The sequence below is a fragment of the Salvia hispanica genome, chromosome 5, assembly GCF_023119035.1.
Source record: "Salvia hispanica cultivar TCC Black 2014 chromosome 5, UniMelb_Shisp_WGS_1.0, whole genome shotgun sequence".
In the NCBI taxonomy this organism is placed as follows: Eukaryota; Viridiplantae; Streptophyta; class Magnoliopsida; order Lamiales; family Lamiaceae; genus Salvia; species Salvia hispanica.
In genome coordinates, this window is record NC_062969.1 from 2,078,367 (window position 1) to 2,096,134 (window position 17,768).

At 39.4% G+C, this 17,768-nt stretch overlaps 4 protein-coding genes across 4 annotated transcripts; 1 reads left to right on the plus strand and 3 right to left on the minus strand.

Annotated features, from left to right (window-relative positions):
* The first annotated feature begins 1,929 nt into the window (after positions 1-1,929).
* On the plus strand, positions 1,930-5,548 carry LOC125190133 (probable alpha,alpha-trehalose-phosphate synthase [UDP-forming] 7). The gene is made up of 4 exons (XM_048087335.1): positions 1,930-2,056; positions 2,267-4,332; positions 4,715-4,988; positions 5,095-5,548. Exons 2-4 carry the CDS (start codon positions 2,345-2,347, stop codon positions 5,434-5,436), a joined length of 2,604 nt encoding a protein of 867 aa, XP_047943292.1. The 5' UTR covers positions 1,930-2,056; positions 2,267-2,344; the 3' UTR covers positions 5,437-5,548.
* Positions 5,549-5,847: 299 nt separating this feature from the next.
* Positions 5,848-8,536, minus strand: LOC125190134 (ATP-dependent zinc metalloprotease FTSH 2, chloroplastic). Its single transcript, XM_048087337.1, has 4 exons — positions 7,333-8,536; positions 6,939-7,252; positions 6,399-6,639; positions 5,848-6,312 (listed from the first exon to the last, which is right to left on the minus strand). Exons 1-4 carry the CDS (start codon positions 8,503-8,505, stop codon positions 5,974-5,976), a joined length of 2,067 nt encoding a protein of 688 aa, XP_047943294.1. The 5' UTR covers positions 8,506-8,536; the 3' UTR covers positions 5,848-5,973.
* Positions 8,537-9,532: 996 nt separating this feature from the next.
* On the minus strand, positions 9,533-12,545 carry LOC125190135 (cytochrome P450 CYP72A219-like). The gene is made up of 5 exons (XM_048087338.1): positions 12,246-12,545; positions 11,682-11,902; positions 10,836-11,080; positions 10,181-10,565; positions 9,533-10,110 (listed from the first exon to the last, which is right to left on the minus strand). The coding sequence occupies exons 1-5, from the start codon at positions 12,517-12,519 to the stop codon at positions 9,685-9,687; spliced, it is 1,551 nt and encodes a 516-aa protein (XP_047943295.1). The 5' UTR covers positions 12,520-12,545; the 3' UTR covers positions 9,533-9,684.
* An 849-nt stretch (positions 12,546-13,394) lies between these two features.
* LOC125190136 (cytochrome P450 72A397-like) lies at positions 13,395-16,111 on the minus strand. Its single transcript, XM_048087339.1, has 5 exons — positions 15,834-16,111; positions 14,848-15,071; positions 14,534-14,778; positions 13,980-14,364; positions 13,395-13,904 (listed from the first exon to the last, which is right to left on the minus strand). The coding sequence occupies exons 1-5, from the start codon at positions 16,099-16,101 to the stop codon at positions 13,479-13,481; spliced, it is 1,548 nt and encodes a 515-aa protein (XP_047943296.1). The 5' UTR covers positions 16,102-16,111; the 3' UTR covers positions 13,395-13,478.
* Between the last annotated feature and the right edge of the window lie 1,657 nt (positions 16,112-17,768).

The following is a 17,768-nucleotide window of genomic DNA, read 5'->3' on the forward strand; positions in this document are numbered from 1 at the left end:
GTTTCATGTTTGGTTCATAAGATTGAATTCTACAACTTAATCCTAGATGGATAGTCTCATGATTATTAGCCATGACAACCGAACGCCACCATAGTACAATTGAACATTTTTATATTTTACCTTGAAAATAAATTTAATTTAATTTAAATTGCATATTAATCACTTTGCAACAATATAATAATATATTAAATTTCTATATATTTAAAAAAATATTTTTTTATTGAATATTCTATATATATTTCAAATCAAATTCAAAATTATGTGATAAAATTGTCATAAAATTTCCATATAATTTATTTTTTATTGCTATAGAATAATATAACTAATGTAGTCTATCTGTATCAGCCTAAGTGAAACGTTTTCCTTTTTAGCACGTTATAACTTAAGTGAGACGTTTCCTCTTTTCGTATAATTAACTCACTCATCTATCTTACTTTATTCTTATCTCGCTTCTCTCTTTATTATTTCTTTCTTTCTTATTCTTATTTTATCTCACTCTTACTTTATTTTTATTTTCTACTTCTATCTTTCTTTCTCTCTCTTACTTCACTATTTATAATTTTTAGTCAACTAAACACTACTCCCTCCGTCCCATAAAAGTTGAGACAAAACTTTTGGGCACGGAGATTAAGAATTTATATTAAATAAATAGGAGAGATGAAAAAAAGTAGGAAAGATAAGAGAGAGTAAAGTAAATGATGAAATAAAGTAAGAGTGATTAGATGTTTTGTCTTTTATTAAAAAAGGAAATGACTCAACTTTATAAGGACGGACTAAAAAGGAATACGACTCAACTTTTATTGAACGGAGGTTCCTGTGTAAAATAAAAACGTCTTACTTAAACCGGACAGAGGAAGTAACGTGTAAATCATCATAGTGGTCCAATATATAGGCCTTGATAAACGTAGCCATAACCTGGGCCCATCAGCACATAGCCCAGGTTTGACGCGACCCAAATGAAAGGACACGTGTCACATCCCTAGAAGGCACGCGTAGGGCGAGTGGGATCCCGCCAGCTGGATTCTATCCTCTTTCTTTATTGGTAGCGATAATCTCACCCATCCCAACTAAATGTGATGTTACTTATTCTTACTTAAATAGAGGAAATTCACTCTAAATATGAGCGAACAAATATTTTTATAAAATTTGACACTCCATATAAACGTTACTAAAGTTTAATAAAAGTACACCAAATTTTACATTTGTTTGGCAAACGATAAGTGATACAGATAAATGCGTCACGATAAGTGATACAGATAAATACATCAGTTGATTGTTTGGTAAAAATGATTCAATTTTAATTATGTATTATATTAAGTAATATTTAAAGAAAAAATATCTTCGCAAATCATAACTCGTAGTGGAATCGTCAGTTGTATCCGACCTGTTTTGATCGGTAAATACACCAAATTTTACATTTGTTTGGCAAACGATAAGTGATATAGATAAATACGTCAGTTGATTGTTTGGTGAAAATGATTCGATTTTAATTACGTATTATATTAATATTTAAAGAAAAAATATCTTAGGGAATCATAACTCGTAGTGCAATCGTTAGTTGTATCCGACCTGTTTTGATTGGTAGATTTATTTCGTAGTTATCTTCTTCCAAGATCGATTAGATTCTTGATATTTTCTATACGAAACACTCTATGTTCTTTTTCGTTATATTTATATCCAATTGTAGTGAAAAAAAATGTAAGTAGGGTAATATTTTTTTTTTCCATTATTGAAATTTTTGTAACCCTCAATTTTCTTCAAATGTTATTTTATTTTGGTAATATCGTGGGTGAGATTAGTGATTCTCGAATTTATTGGCACGTTTTACTTTTATCCATTTTGGCTAATAAAAAATTAATTACTTTATTATCTTGAATATTCACATCCATGCTCCCATATGCGATTGATCGTCGATTCATTTTTCATATACTAGTAGTAGTAATTTGCTTCCTGGGTTTGGGTTTTGTTTGCGTCAAACCCTAGAATCCCATTCTCAATTCTTGGCTCAAGTTTGAATCTTTTTCACAAAAATTCTTGCTCAATTTCAATTGCAGAGGTCAGCTATAATCCGCAATTTGTTTGAATTGAATGCTGCTCTGATTTCTTTCGAGAATTGATCATTGTGTTTCCGTGCATTGCTTTCTTTTTGATTATGTGAAATTTCTGTTAATTTTTTGACTGCATTTTGTGTTTGTTAATTGGAATGATGGACTTGTGATTGGAGTGTTCTTGTAATGATAAAAAGATGTGTTTTTGTTGATTTTAGGTAACTGGAAACAGACTTTGAGAGCGAGTTTGTGATTTCTTTAGCTGATTAGTGAAATAAGGAAAATTTTTTGGCAAGATGATATCAAGATCTTATGCAAATCTTTTGGATTTAGCATGTGCGAATTCCGAAGTAATGACTAAGGCGAAGGGGAGGAGGCGTTTCCCGAGTGGAATGACAGTTCCGGGGAATGTAGCTAGGATAGACGATGGGCAAGCTAATAGTGTTGCATCTGAAAATCCATCTTTGGTGTCTGGTGAGCGGATGATCATAGTATCGAACATTCTGCCTTTAAGAGCGAAGAGAAGGGCGGACGATAAGGGTTGGAGTTTTAGTTGGAATGAGGATTCGTTGCTTTTGCGGTGTAAGGATGGCTTGCCAGAGGATATGGAAGTGCTGTATGTTGGTTCGTTGCCTGTTGATGTTGATCCAAGCGAGCAGGAGGATGTAGCGAGCCACGTCCTGGAGAAGTTTAAATGTGTTCCCGCCTTTGTGCCTCGTAGTCTGTTGGATGATTACTATCATGGTTTTTGCAAGAAACAGCTGTGGCCGCTTTTTCATTACATGCTGCCATTTTCAGCTGATCATGGATGTAGATTTGATCGGTCGCAGTGGGAAGCATATATCTCAGTGAATAAAATGTACTACCAGAAAGTGATTGAGGTGCTTATCCCTGAAGAGGACTTTGTTTGGATACATGATTATCACTTGATGGTTCTGCCAACGTTTTTGAGGAGGAGTTTTGTCTGCTTAAAAATGGGTTTTTTCCTTCACAGTCCCTTCCCTTCGTCGGAGATATACAGATCGCTTCCTGTCAGAGAAGAAATCCTCAAGGCCCTACTCAACACCGACATTATTGGTTTCCATACCTTTGATTATGCTCGTCATTTTCTCTCTTGTTGTAGTCGGATGTTGGGCATAGAGTATCAGTCAAAGAGAGGGTACATAGGGTTGGATTACTATGGAAGGACAATTGGAATAAAGATTATGCCGGTTGGGATACATATGGGCCATCTTCAGACAGTACTTAGGCAAGCAGATAGAGAACTTAAGGTTGAGGAGCTAAAGCGGCAGTTTGAAGGGAAGACCGTGTTGCTTGGAGTTGATGATATGGACATATTCAAAGGTATCAACTTGAAACTTTTGGCTTTCGAGCACATGCTCAAGAGCCATCGAGATTGGCAAGGAAAGGCTGTGCTGGTGCAGATTGCGAATCCTGCTAGGGCGAAAGGGATACATTTGGATGAAATACAGGCTGAAATAGAGGAGAGCTGCAGTCGAATTTTGACTGAGTTTGGTGCACCTGGATATGAGCCGGTTGTTTTTATCCACCGTTCTTTATCACTCAGTGAAAGAATGGCTTATTACAGCATAGCTGAATGTGTTGTAGTGACAGCAGTGAGGGATGGGATGAATCTGACTCCTTACGAATATATCATTTCTAGACAAGGCATCACTGGTGCAGAAACAGGGTTGAATTCGAGTGGACCTAAGAAGAGCATGCTAGTGGTATCTGAGTTCATTGGGTGCTCTCCTTCCCTAAGTGGTGCAATTCGTGTCAATCCATGGGATGTTGAATCAACGGCAGATGCAATGAATTTGTCAATATCATTGTCAGAATCAGAGAAGGAGTTACGACATGAGAAGCACTACCGATATGTTAGCACCCATGATGTAGCTTTCTGGGCCAGAAGCTTCTTACAAGACATGGAAAGAACTTGCGATGATCACTTGCCGAAAAGATGCTGGGGAATGGGTCTGGGCTTTGGGTTTCGAGTGGTGGCTTTGGATCCGAATTTCAGAAAACTTTCAATTGATGGCATTGTAGCTGCTTACTGTAGGTCCAAAAGCAGGGCAATACTGTTGGATTATGATGGCACATTGATGCCTCAAAATATGGTTACAAAGATTCCAAGTACTCAGATCCTCTCTCTGTTGAACAGTCTCTGTGCAGATCCCAAGAATGTAGTTTATATGGTGAGTGGAAGAGATAAGAAGAGCCTAACCGAGTGGTTTCTTCCTTGCAAGAAGCTTGGACTTGCTGCGGAACATGGCTACTTTTTAAGGTATACACCTAATTTTTCTTCTTTCATCAAAGTTTAAGCTATTTTATTTCCAATAAGTTATCTTCCTCTATAACTTATCTAGTAAAGTATTAGCTGAATTTTGTTCATTATAGATAACTTTCCCTATAACGTATCTTTTGCGATTTTCCTTTAAAAATAATCGAGACTGGAATTTGCTTTGTGTACTACCAAACATGTTGTTTGATCTCATAGGCTCCTTTTGAAAGTGATGGTCTTTCCACATTTAACAACCAGATATAGATAGCTAAGGCCTTTCGATGTTTATAGTGGTTTCAATCGAATGGCTTTTGATACTCTCAATTCTTCTGTTACTATACCCAGTTTGATGATTTGTTTGCATCTTGAATGACCAATTTTGCAGGTGGCCGCAACAAGAAGAATGGGAAACGTACGGTCAGGGTTCTGAGTTTGGTTGGATGCAGATGGCGGAACCTGTTATGAGATCGTATACAGAGGCTACAGATGGTTCTAATATTGAGAGGAAAGAAAGTGCCTTAGTTTGGCATTATCAGGATGCAGACCCTGAATTCGGTTATTCCCAAGCAAAGGAAATGTTGGATCATTTGGAGAGTGTCTTGGCAAATGAACCCGTTGCTGTCAAGAGCGGACAGTTCATAGTAGAAATCAAACCTCAGGCATGACTCCTTATCCTTTTACTCTTTGATCGCGATCACATCCAAATTTCCTAACATAACAACCTGAACATCGAATTGAGAATTGCTTCTTTCTTTTGAAACGCAGGGTGTTACTAAAGGTCTAGTTGCAGAAAAGGTCTTCGCATCAATGAAAGAGAAAGGGGAACAGGCTGATTTTGTACTATGCATTGGTGATGACAGATCTGATGAGGATATGTTCGAACTATTTGGTACTGCTGTGTCTAAAAACGTACTTTCATACAACACCGAAGTATTTGCCTGCACTGTCGGTCAAAAACCCAGCAAAGCCAAGTACTATCTGGATGACACCGCTGAAGTAGTGGCAATGCTCGAGTCTCTTGCTGCAGCTACTTCTTCAGTCTCATCCGATGATGATGCCCATATATCTCCAAGAAGATTTGATCGCCTCGTTTCTCTTGATAATTAGTTCTATAAAAGGGTAGCAATCTGAGTTCGGCTAATAGCATCTCTGCTTATGGATCTTTAGGTTTTAGTCAATAGTAAATGGAAATGACGCACTTTTCTTTCTTTAATTCTCATTAGGCCTTCGGGTTAGGTGAAGTTTATCGAACTTGTTAGCCGTGATTCTTTTGGGGGGTCGGGGGAGGTACGGGTTGATTGGTGTGCGACTGCTTGCTGCTGTTTTCATCTGTGAATTGGTGATTTAGAGGCAGACCTAATCAAAATGATGTGCATAATTCTTTTTGACAGATGGAATGTGACCAATCCTAAATTCTTTTGACATTTGATACTATTCTATTCTATTCACATGATTTGAGGATTTTCTTCTTTTGCATTGTTGAGTTGAAGTAAAAAAAATGTAGTATAAGATAGAAGATGATAGAGGAATTTGTAGGTGTAATATTTACCTGAATTCTACTATAGTGAAAATATGAAATTATACAATGTGTGGAAAATAGCATGTAAGCTATAGCTATAGGGTCAAATTTAATGAAACATGAAATCAAACAGCTACTGGAGCAGGTGCAGGAGCCACTCTGTTTTCCTCTGGGATTTCGACAAATTCAGAAAGAAGGGCTCTGAATTCATCACCTGTGATCGTCTCCTTCTCAATCAGAACTTCAACAATCTTGTCTATTGCTTCGCGGTTGTTCCGGATGTGGCTCAGGGCGATCTCGTATGCGCTGTCTGAGAGATTCTTGATCGCGACATCAATGTCTTCAGCAAGCTTTTCGGACATGGAGTTCCTTGCCATCATTCTCATGATCACGTCGCCACTTTGAGCAGACGAGTCCATCAGAGACCACGGCCCGATGTCGGACATGCCAAAGGTAACCACCATCTACACGGGGCGGGGAAACCACAGACTTAGTTTATAGACCATATAAGAAAAAAACATCAAACAGAATGTTACATAACAAGGTTTACCTGCTTAGCCAAACCAGTGATCTGCTGTAGATCACCGGCTGCACCAGTTGTCACCTCGGCCTCGCCAAATATGACCTCCTCGGCAGCTCTACCACCGAGTCCACCAACAATTCTGGCGAACAGCTGCTGCTTGGATATCAAGGTCGGATCGTCAGAAGGGATGAACCAGGTCAGACCACGTGCTTGACCACGCGGGACTAGGGTGACCTTCTGGACAGCGTCGTGGCCTGGAGTTAGAGTTCTGCAACATGACCACAATCGATCACTCACTCATAATATCTAGATGTTCCAAACGACTTAGGTTGTAGTCTCGAAATCTACCTTGTTCAATGGAATATGAATCAAGTTAGCTAGCTCTTTGCCTTGAGAATTGAAATATCCTAAAGTTCCAATCTTTCTTGATAATCTATAGATTCACCTACTATTTTTATCTTTCTAAACTAATCCTGAATAATAATCAAGCATAGAAAGCATGATAATAAGTGCAGCTACGATATTTCTTGCTAGCATGTGTATAAAGGAGATTAGTCTTTGACTTACCCACAAATGGCATGACCTACTTCATGGTAAGCCACAAGACTTTTGCTCTTGCCATCAGTCATCACTGTTCCCTCCATTCCAGCAACTATCCGATCAATCGAATCATCGATTTCTTTGGACGAGATTGCTGTCTTGCCACGGCGACCAGCCAGAATAGCAGCCTCGTTCAAGAGATTAGCAAGATCGGCTCCACTAAAACCCGGTGTCCTCATGGCTATTATCTCAAGTGATACATCTGTACTGAACTTTTTGTTGCTGGCATGAACCTTCAGAATGTCAGTTCTTCCACGAACATCAGGGACATCAACAGAGACCTGCAAAAAAGTCACAACGTTAATAATCCTTCTCGGAGTGTCATTTATCTCCGGGAGAGTAAACAGTAGGTGCGAATTACCTGTCTGTCGAACCTTCCTGGCCGTAGCAAGGCAGAGTCGAGAATATCTGCACGGTTAGTTGCTGCAACTACAATCACACCGGTGTTCCCTTCAAAGCCATCCATTTCTGTCAACAGCTGGTTCAGCGTCTGTTCCCTTTCATCGTTCCCTCCACCGATACCTGCTCCTCTTTGACGCCCAACAGCATCAATTTCATCAACAAACACGATACAAGGCGCGTTCTCCTTGGCCTTCTTGAAAAGATCACGAACCCTTGACGCACCAACACCAACAAACATCTCAACAAACTCAGAACCTGAAATGGAGAAAAAGGGAACACCGGCTTCACCAGCAATAGCCTTGGCCAGCAAGGTCTTCCCCGTACCCGGAGGACCAACGAGAAGAACTCCCTTAGGGATACGAGCACCCACAGCAGTGAACCTCTCAGGCCTCTTCAAGAACTCCACCACCTCCACGAAATCTTGCTTTGCCTCATCCACCCCAGCAACATCATCAAAAGTCACCCCAGTGTTTGGTTCCATTTGGAATTTAGCCTTTGACTGACCAATGCCCAAAGGGAAACCCGGGCCACCAGGTCCGCCCATTCCACCAGAGTTTCGTCTCGACAGAAGGAAAAGCCCACCAATTAGAAGCAATGGGAAGGCCAAATTCCCGATCAAGTTGAACAAAACGGAGCCAGAATCTTCCTGAGCATTGTGTGCAGCAAAATCAATATTCTTCTCCCTCAGCTTCTGCAGAAGCTCCTGGCTGAGGCCTGGGAGCTGCACACGCACTCTCTGAATCCGGTTTCCCAACTCAGGGGAAACAGCCTCAACAATAGCAATGGTGCCATTTTCGAACACATCCACCTTTTGCACTCTATCCTGATCCAGATACTCCAAAAACCTAGAATAAGACATCCTCGAGTTAGAAACACCTTGATCATCTGCAATTGCTTTGCCATTGCCTACCAATGCAGGCACTGCAACAGCAGCATTGCCGAGCAACAGCTTGAGAAAGCCTCGTCTTCCTTCATTTATCTTCCGATCCTGAGACGCTCTTATAGTAACGAATTTGGATGCATTGCTCAATGCCGGAAGACTAGTGGATTGGATAAACTGCCGGCCGAATATTTCCTTGCTCAGACCAGTTCCTAAGCCATTTCCCACTACACATGCCGATGAAGCAGCCATTTTTGTCTTCAATCTACACTTCAGCAAACTTAAATTTAGTACTTATATTGTGGAAAACATGATTCACATAATCAAAGCACATCTGTGATTCAACTTTATCAGGAACCTTCAAATCGAAGACAAAAATCAAATTCAAGCACAATTCTAATTCAGAATTTCACAATTTTAACTGAAATGCATAATTCAAGTAAGCAGCAATATTACTTCAAATCAACTAGCAAACACATGAAATTCAAAAAATCAGCAACAACTAGAGGAAAGAATCAAATGAAAAGTTATAAACACTGACAGCTAACACAATCAAATCAATATATTTCGACCAAATTACTCAAAATCCACCACGAAAATGCTAGATTTATCGCATAAAAACTCGTAGCTCCACATACTAATTAAGCGAGGTAACTCGATTAACGCAAACAAGGAACAGAATCAACACAATCTGCGACAAATTGAATGAAGCAAAGTGCAGTAGAGTGATAGAAGACGTTACCTATAATTGGTGGAGGTGAGTTTGGAGAAGGAAAATGGAGGGAGTGAATGTATATAGAGAATGGATGTGGTGTGTAGACTGTCTACGTGGCTTCTTCTGGATAATTGATTGGTCTTCTATTTCAATGATTTTACTCACTAATCTTTTACAAGTATTCTGTGAATGGTTGGAAAATGTTTTGCTTGATAATCGACGTATTTTTTGAAGTCTACAAAGAGGATTTGAAAAGGAAAAACTTAATTCCCACTTTCCTTTCTCCTCACAAATTTTGTCACTCTTTTTTTGTTATTAGTGTTAAAATAGAGTTATATTAAGTGGCTGAGGGCATTCTTGTATAATTGGCCACTCCAATAAGTTGTTATACTCGTGTACAATTTATGGACATGTATCTCAAGTCACAACAATTGTTAAATCAACTTTTTCTTTGTTCACAAAAATATTTTTCTTTATTCTTATTGACTTCACAAAACTGGATAGGAAAGTGTTTAATGTAAATCTGATCAACTTTTTGAGTTTAATGTAAATTAGATAGGAAAGTGTTCAATGTAAAATCAGTTGCAAATTTGCAATTAGACTAGCACAGCCTATTTGATTAACTATGCACACCATTTATTTCACACAACATAGATTGGTAACACAACCACATAGTAAAATAACAACATATTGATCAAAGCCTCCAAACACAAAATCTAGAGCTTATGCAGAAGCAAGTGAGCACCATACTGAGGATGAGTATTGATCAAACTGAGAGGAGCATGCGTATACGACGCAGAAAGCTCGAACGAGAACCTCCTTAGCATCATCGCCACCGCCATTTTCGCCTGCAGCATCGCAAACGTTTGCCCAACGCACACCCGAGGCCCCCAGCCAAACGGGAAGAATATACCCGGCCCCTTTTGTGCCTTCGCCACACCTTCACTGAATCTCCCCGGATTGAACTCCAGGGCGTCGTCTCCCCAGATTTCCGGGTCGTGCTGCAGTATGATAACTGGCAACAAAAGCAGAACCCCGGCTGGTAAGGTGAACTTCCCCAGCTTCGTCTCCTCAGTGACTCTCCGGCTTACAATTGCCACCGGTGGATAAAGCCTCAACACCTCGTACAAAATCATCGTAACCTGCGATCAAGATCATGAAGTAAATAAGTCCACTCAACAATAACATAATGCAGTTGATCAAACCACTTACAATCTTGAGCTGATTCAGCCCATCAAAATCTGGTTCTCGGTTGTGAAATACGCGCATAACCTCGTCCCTTGCTCGTGCCTGCCAGTCGGGGTGTCTACTCAATAACACCAGTGTCCAAACAAGCAACGCGGAAGTAGTCTCCTGCCCAGCAAAGTAGAACAGCTTGCACTCCTCGACTACTTCATCTATTGTCATCCCGAACCTCTTGTTGCCACTCTCCTCGATCTCTTGGAAGTTGGAGGCCAACAATATGCTTAGTAAGTCCTCATGGACAGCTTCCCCTGTCTTCATAGCCCCAACCCTTTTACCAATGAGGCCTCGGATCATTGACTGAACTTCCTTTTCGATTTGCATCATCATCCGGTGCCTTCTGGTGGGAAAGAATCTACAGTGTTGCGGAACACACATATCAATTGCTAACTCATCAACGTAGTGTATTAAAAATATCAACAAAAAATGTCAACACATAATTTTGTTGACATTTCAATATACCGTGTTGACATTTTAATGTCACTGTGTCAACATTTTTAAAACACTGCAATGATGAGTTAACAGAGTTAGCAACTTAAAAAGTTTTAGCAATATAACGCAACCCTCACACACGAATACTTGAGAAATTAAAACCAGGATTTCATGTGTGTTACTTTATTATTACCTCCATCCCGGGATGTATATAGAGCGCACGGTGTGCATGATGTGCTCAGCCAGTTCCCTCTGAAGTTCGAATATTCGTCTCCCTTCTTGGTAGCTGCTACCGAACGCAGTTCTTGATATTGAACCGCTCGTTAGAGTTTCCAAATAAGGCCATACATCCACCTCAAGAGATCCCTCCAATGAGACATTCTTCTCCCACGCTTTCAGAACTTCGTCACAACTCATGTAGAAGGCCGGAACCATAAGCTGCACCCAAGCAGAAAAAAACAGTAAGGGTCCATGCGGTTCACGGAATTGGAATTGAATTGGAACTAGAATTCTACATAATTAAATTTAGCGGAATTGAATTATAATTCTATTCAAAATCCTTTGTTCGGTAAAAATGATAGGAAATTGAATTTATAGAACTTATGCACACACTCACATGAGTATGTAATGTGTGTGTGTGTGACGTTATGTGTAACAGTATGTGTGAGAGAGAGACTATGTATGTTAATGTGTGTGACTGCGTGTGTGTGTTAATGTGTGTGACAGTGTGTGTGGAGTGTGGTGTGTTTAGTTTACGTAGTATGTCTAATTTTATAATTATTTGGAATTTCAATTTTCTACTTTTTGGTGTGGAATTGAGAGAAATTGAAATTGTAATTCAATTCCAAATCCACATATTTTGCAGTACCGAACAGTCAGATTTGAATTGAAGGCTCCAAATTTCAATTCCAATTCCACAAATTCTGTGGTGCTGAACGGAGTAAAAGGAGAAAAAGCAAACTACTCACTTATCTTCAAATTTGCTTATGTTTCACATATCAAGAGATGAATTAATTTAGCCTAAAACAATTGAATTAACCTTCAATTTGTCAAGGTGGAAAGCAGGGTTGATGATTTTCCTGTGCTTGGCCCATTTGTCTTTCTCGTAGGCCGCGAGTCCTTGTGCAAGCAGATTCGTGAGTGGATTCGGGCTAACCAGCTTCGGGAACACATGGCTCTTGGTCATCACTTCTTTAACTAGGTCCGGATCAGTCAAGATAATCGAAGGCCTTGGTCCGAACCAAACGAACGACTCCTTTCCTACATCATCAATTTGCAAAGTTACATATAGACTACTCCCTCCGTCCCACTTTAAAAGTCCTGGTTGAATTCGGCACGGGTATTAAGAAATGTAAAGGAAAGTTACTGAAAAAAGATAGTGGAATGTGGGTCCTACTTTTTTATTTTAGTTTTATAATAAAATATGAGTGGAAAAAAGTTAGTGGAATGCGGGGCCTAATACCAATTATGGAATATTCCGGACTCCTAAAGTGGAATACCCAAATATGGTAAACTGGGACTCCTAAAATGGGACGGAGGGAGTATATAGTAACATAGCATGATCGTTTGAAAATACTAGAAATTAAAAAGAAACATGGAGTACCATATTTGTGAATAGTGTAGATGAGAAAGGGGAAAATTCTCTTCTTGATATCATCATCAAGATTGATGGGTTTGCTTCTGGCTTCCATGACCAACTGCCCTATCTCCATGAAGTCGCCATACACCAATTTGTAGGAATTACCTTTGAACCCTTGCTTCATCAGTGCTGCTCCCAGTCTCTTGGGCTTCAAGTATGCCCAATTCAGTAATTTCCATGTGTATATCCACACCAAAGCACACCCAAATATTAGTATTATTTGATACACACCTTCCATTTTTTCTTATTTCATCTCTTTATGGTTTGATCGACATGCTTATATACTGGGAGGAGGATCTAATTATGCTGTCTTCAAAAACACAACCTGACATAAATATTTTTTTAATTGAACAGACAATAAATAAGGCCTAGTACATTCATGAATTGCCCGAAATGCCCTCCAAAAAGGCGCGAAGTTAGAAATTTGAGCAGCAAAAATATTTTTGCAGAGCAGAAGAGGCAAATAAAGGGCAGACATCGGTTCGTGTGAAAACGAGTAGAGAATCGGAGATGCAGTCTGGGCTACTACGCTCGCAAGGTTAGCATCTCTATCCGCTCGATTTTTTCAATCGCGTCATTGTGGTAGCCTAGGTTAATTTGGAGCACTCATCGCAGTTGCAATTTTGTGTATACTCATGATTTTTGGTTCAATTTTACTGTTTGTTATGCCATTGATTATACCAAGACCTCCGATTAGGGCTACGACAGAGGTGTTTCAATTTTAGGATACTGTTGTGGAAACGCAATTTTTAATTGTGGAAACTGTATTTGTAGGTGGTATTTTAGGTGGAATTTGTCCAGCAATCGGTAGCATCATGGAAGGGGTGTGTATATTTTGTGTTTGGGGAAATGAATTAGCATATTATAATTGGTTGGATGTTGCTGATGAACTGTATGATATGCTGTGTTGTTGTTAATTGTTATCTCCTAGGGATGCCGGACGGCCCAAGGCAGAAATATCGAAAGGGGGAACAAACTCTGCGAATGTGGACGGTCCGGGAAGAAGAAATCTTGGCCGCAACCTTGCTTCTACTTAAGGCTCGTGGCTGGATATCTGACAAAGGATTTAAAGCTGGATATCTAGGGATAATCGAGGATAGGATTCGTACAGAGTTCCGGAACTCTGACCTCAAGGCCAGACCACATATAAAATCCAAGATTAGTAACACAACATAGTAAAATAACACAACAAAAAATCTAGAGCTTATGCAGAAGCAAGTGAGCACCGTGCTGAGGCTGAGTAGAGATTATACTGAGAGGAGCATGCGTATACGACGCAGAAAGCTCGAACGAGAACCTCTGTAGCATCATGGCCACCGCCGTTTTCGCCTCCACCATTGCAAACGCTTGCCCAACGCACACCCGAGGCCCCCAGCCAAACGGGAAGAATATACCCGGGCCCTTTTGCGCCTTCGCCACGCCTTCACTGAATCTCCCTGGATTGAACTCCATGGCGTCGTCTCCCCAGATTTTCGGGTCGTGGTGCAGTATGATTACTGGCAGCGAAATTTGAACCCCGGCTGGTAAGGTGAACTTCCCCAGCTTCGTCTCCTCGCTGGTTTGCCGGCCTAGAGCTACCACCGGGGGATAAAACCTCAACACCTCGTACAAAATCATCGTAACCTGCGATCAAGATCATGATTTAGTACGTCCACTCGGTAATAACATAATGCAGTTGATTAAACTACAACTATTTACAATCTTGAGCTGATTCAGCCCATCGAAATCCGGTGCTCTGTTGCCAAACACGCGCATAACCTCATCCCTAGCTCGTGCCTGCCAGTCGGTGTGTCTACTCAATAACACCAGTGTCCAAACAAGCAACGCGGAAGTAGTCTCCTGGCCAGTGAAGTAGAACAGCTTGCACTCCTCAACTACTTCATCAATGGTCATCCCGAACCTCTCGTTCCCACTCTCCTCGATCTCTTGCAAGTTGGACGCCACCATTATGCCTAGTAAGTCCTCATGGACAACTTCCCCCGTCTTCATAGCCTCAACCCTTTTGCCAATGAGTCCTCGGATCGTTGACTGAACTTCCTTCTCGATTTGCTTCATCCTCCGGTGCCTTCTTGTGGGAAAGAATCTACAGCATTGCGAAACACACATATTACATATCACACACGAGGGGTGTGATTAATTGCTAACTTTTTTAAATTGCTAACTCTGATAACTCATCAACGCAGTGTATTAAAAATATCCACACGATGATATTAAAACAGGATTTCTTGTGTGTTAGTACTCATTATTATTACCTCCATCCCGGGATGTATATAGAGCCCGCGATGTGCATGACGTGCTTAGCCTGTTCCTTTTGGAGTTCGAATATTCGTCTCCCGTCTTGGTAGCTGATACCGAACACAGTTCTTGATATTGCATCGCTCGTTATAGTTTCCAAATAAGGCCATACATCCACCTCAAGAGATCCCTCCGGTGAGACATTCTTCTCCCACGCTTTCACAACTTCGTCACAGCTCGCGTAGAAGGCCGGAATCATGAGCTGCACCCGAGCAAAAGAGTAAGAAGAAAAAGCAAGCAAATGCAACTCAACCACAACAATTCAATTAACCTTCAATTTGTCAAGGTGGAAAGCAGGGTTGATGATTTTCCTGTGCTTGGCCCATTTGTCTTTCTCATAGGCTGAAAGTCCTTGTGCGAGCAGATTCGTCAATGGATTACTCGGGCCAATCAGCTTCAGGTAGAGATAGCTCTTGGTCATCACTTCCTTGACTAGATCGGGATCAGTCAAGATTATCGCAGGCCTTAGTCCGAACCAAACAAACGACTCCTTTCCTAAATGGAGTAAATCCATATCAACAAAATCAATTAGCATTACAAGTTTACAACCAAAGTGAACATTCATCATAAACCCACAAAAACTAAACACTCTCCCAAGTTCCTTAAAATTTGTTACTTATTTCTATTTTCGTCCATCTCATAAAAAATTTCGGATTACATTTTTATCATTTTTAGTAGTGGGACCTACGTTCGACTAACTCAGTTTTTATTATAAGAGCATCCACAATAGGGCGGATATCCCGGCTGACTAGCACTAGGACTAGCCAAAAACACCTCCTGCCAAGTCACTGGGACTAGCCACAGCACTAGGATATCCCACTGCACAATAATAGACAAGCACTAGGACTAGCACTAGAACATCCCAACAAATAAAATCACAAAATCACAAATTCATACAAATACGGAATTAAAATTTCGACACGAATATGGGGAAAATGAAAATGAAGTTAACGAACCGTATATATAGAGTTGAAAAAAAAATCGAAAAAACCGCTAATCCGTCCACTTGTTCGTCGGGAGCCCACAATAGCGGACTAGCGGACGGACTAGCGACTTATCCGACGGACAAGAGGTTGTCAGCCGGGCTCGTTCGTCACCGCTAGCCGGTCGCAATAGTGGACTAGCGCTAGGACTAGCCGCTAGTCCGTGTGCTAGTCAACAATCATGGATGGTCTAATACTGATATATAAAAAAAAATAGGACTCATATTCCACTAATTTTTTTTTGTAAATGAAATAACTAGAAAATGAATCATACCATATTTGTGAATAGTGTTGAAGAGAAAGGGGACAACTCTCTTCTTGATATCGTCATTAAAATTGATGGGTTTGCTCCTGGCTTCCATTGCCCACTGCCCTATCTCCATGAAGTCTCCATACACTTTGTAGGGATTACCTTTGAACCCTTGCTTCCTCAGTGCTTCTTCCAGTCTCTTGGGCGTGATATATGCCCAATTCAGTAATTTCCATGTGCATATCAACACCAAAGCACACGCAAATATTAGTATTTGATACACACCTTCCATTTTTTCTTATTTCATCTCTTTATTGTATGATCAACCCATATATATATACTTGGAAGAGGTTCCTATGCTGTCTTCAAAAATACAACTTGACATAAATATTTTAATTGAACAAGAGACATGCAAAGACTTCTCACCTTACACGTACACTCATTTCTTTACATGCACAAAAACAATTACCCATGTTAATTAAAGAATTAAGAGAAATGCTTGCCATAAATATTTTAATTGAATAAGAGACATGCAAAGACTTCTCACCTTACACGTACACTCATATCTTTACATGCACAAAAACAATTACCCATGCTAATTAAAGAATTAAGATAAATGCTTGCCATAAATTTTTTAATTGAACAACGGACATGCAATGATTTATCACCTTACACGTACACTTCACAATGAAATACTCCATTCGTCCTATTAAAATATGGAGTATGTCATATTTCATTTTTCGTCCTATAGAAATATTCCATATCCATTTATAATAATCTATTTTTCCTTCTTTTTTAATTTTATTATTTATAGATTCCATCACTTACTACACAATTTCAACAACTTTTTTCTTCCTCTTATTTTACTAATATGCATTAAAACTTTATCAATCCTAAATGACATATTTCTATGTGATGGAGGGACCGAGGGAGCATGACTCATTGTCGTTTTAGTTGTTTTTTAACCATTGATTATAGACGGAAGCACTTCCTAACAATTTGAGATTTTTAGTTGTTAAAAATGGGAGCAACTAAGTTAAGAACTTTAATCATATAAATAAGTATGTGAATGGAAAATTTGTCCCATACTCAAAGAATTTTGGGAATTGTTCACTTTCTTTGTTGTGAAGTAGTATCAGATATATACTTACTCCGTAACCAGTTTTCTTTTACATACGTCCCTTGTTAGTGCACTAATTTCTTTTTTCGTCCATTTTCTGTTAATTGACATTCTTACCTTTTACTAACTCTGTCTTGCAGAAACTATCACATTTAATTTTCTATATTCGTTTTGTAAAATGATACTCCTTCCGTTTCATAGTAATAGAGTCATTTTATCATTTAGGTACGTTTCATAGTAATAGAGTCATTTCCATTTTTAGTAAAAGTCAACACATTTTTCCACACCTACTTTACTCTCTCTTACTTTTTCCTCTCTTCGTCTCTCTACCTTTTTCATTTTCCACTTTATCCTCCCTTTACTTAACTCATCTAACACAATTTTTCTTAATCTCCGTGTCGAAAAGAAATGTCTCATTACTATAGCACGGAGGGAGTAATAAATAGTTAAAGCCGAGAAATAGTAAAATAAGATATAAAATAAGGTAGAGAAAAGTCTTCTTTACATTATTCTATCTCTTTCTTTACTATTTCACCTATTATTTTTACAAAACGAGTGCAGAAAAGTAAATGTGACAGTTAATACGGGACAGAGGTAGGAGTACTATTTTTGGTAATGGACCTCACATTCTATTAATTAATCACACTTGCATTTTATTATAAAATTAATACTCCCTCTGTCCCACTAAAAATGAAACGTCTTCCTTTTTGTTTGTCCCATTAAAAATTAAACGTTTTCTAAAATGGAAAATAACTCTATCTCTACTTTTTTCATCTCACCTACTTTACTCTCTTTTCATTAACTCACAAAATAACACTACATAAAATCCCGTGGCGATT

Coding starts and splice junctions, on each gene's coding strand:
- LOC125190136 (XM_048087339.1), bottom strand. CDS start 16,101: ATGGAAGGTGTGTATCAAATACTAATATTTGCGTGTGCTTTGGTGTTG. Junction 14,779..14,847: donor TCCACCTTGACAAATTGAAG/GTTAATTGAATT, acceptor GCTCGGGTGCAG/CTCATGATTCCGGCCTTCTA. Junction 13,905..13,979: donor GGCTGAATCAGCTCAAGATT/GTAAATAGTTGT, acceptor TCTTGATCGCAG/GTTACGATGATTTTGTACGA.
- LOC125190135 (XM_048087338.1), bottom strand. CDS start 12,519: ATGGAAGGTGTGTATCAAATAATACTAATATTTGGGTGTGCTTTGGTG. Junction 11,903..12,245: donor CTACACTATTCACAAATATG/GTACTCCATGTT, acceptor TTGATGATGTAG/GAAAGGAGTCGTTCGTTTGG. Junction 10,566..10,835: donor ATATACATCCCGGGATGGAG/GTAATAATAAAG, acceptor GCAACACTGTAG/ATTCTTTCCCACCAGAAGGC.
- LOC125190134 (XM_048087337.1), bottom strand. CDS start 8,505: ATGGCTGCTTCATCGGCATGTGTAGTGGGAAATGGCTTAGGAACTGGT. Junction 7,253..7,332: donor CAGGAAGGTTCGACAGACAG/GTAATTCGCACC, acceptor ACTTTTTTGCAG/GTCTCTGTTGATGTCCCTGA. Junction 6,640..6,938: donor GTAGGTCATGCCATTTGTGG/GTAAGTCAAAGA, acceptor GTCATGTTGCAG/AACTCTAACTCCAGGCCACG.
- LOC125190133 (XM_048087335.1), top strand. CDS start 2,345: ATGATATCAAGATCTTATGCAAATCTTTTGGATTTAGCATGTGCGAAT. Junction 4,333..4,714: donor GAACATGGCTACTTTTTAAG/GTATACACCTAA, acceptor CCAATTTTGCAG/GTGGCCGCAACAAGAAGAAT. Junction 4,989..5,094: donor TAGTAGAAATCAAACCTCAG/GCATGACTCCTT, acceptor TTTGAAACGCAG/GGTGTTACTAAAGGTCTAGT.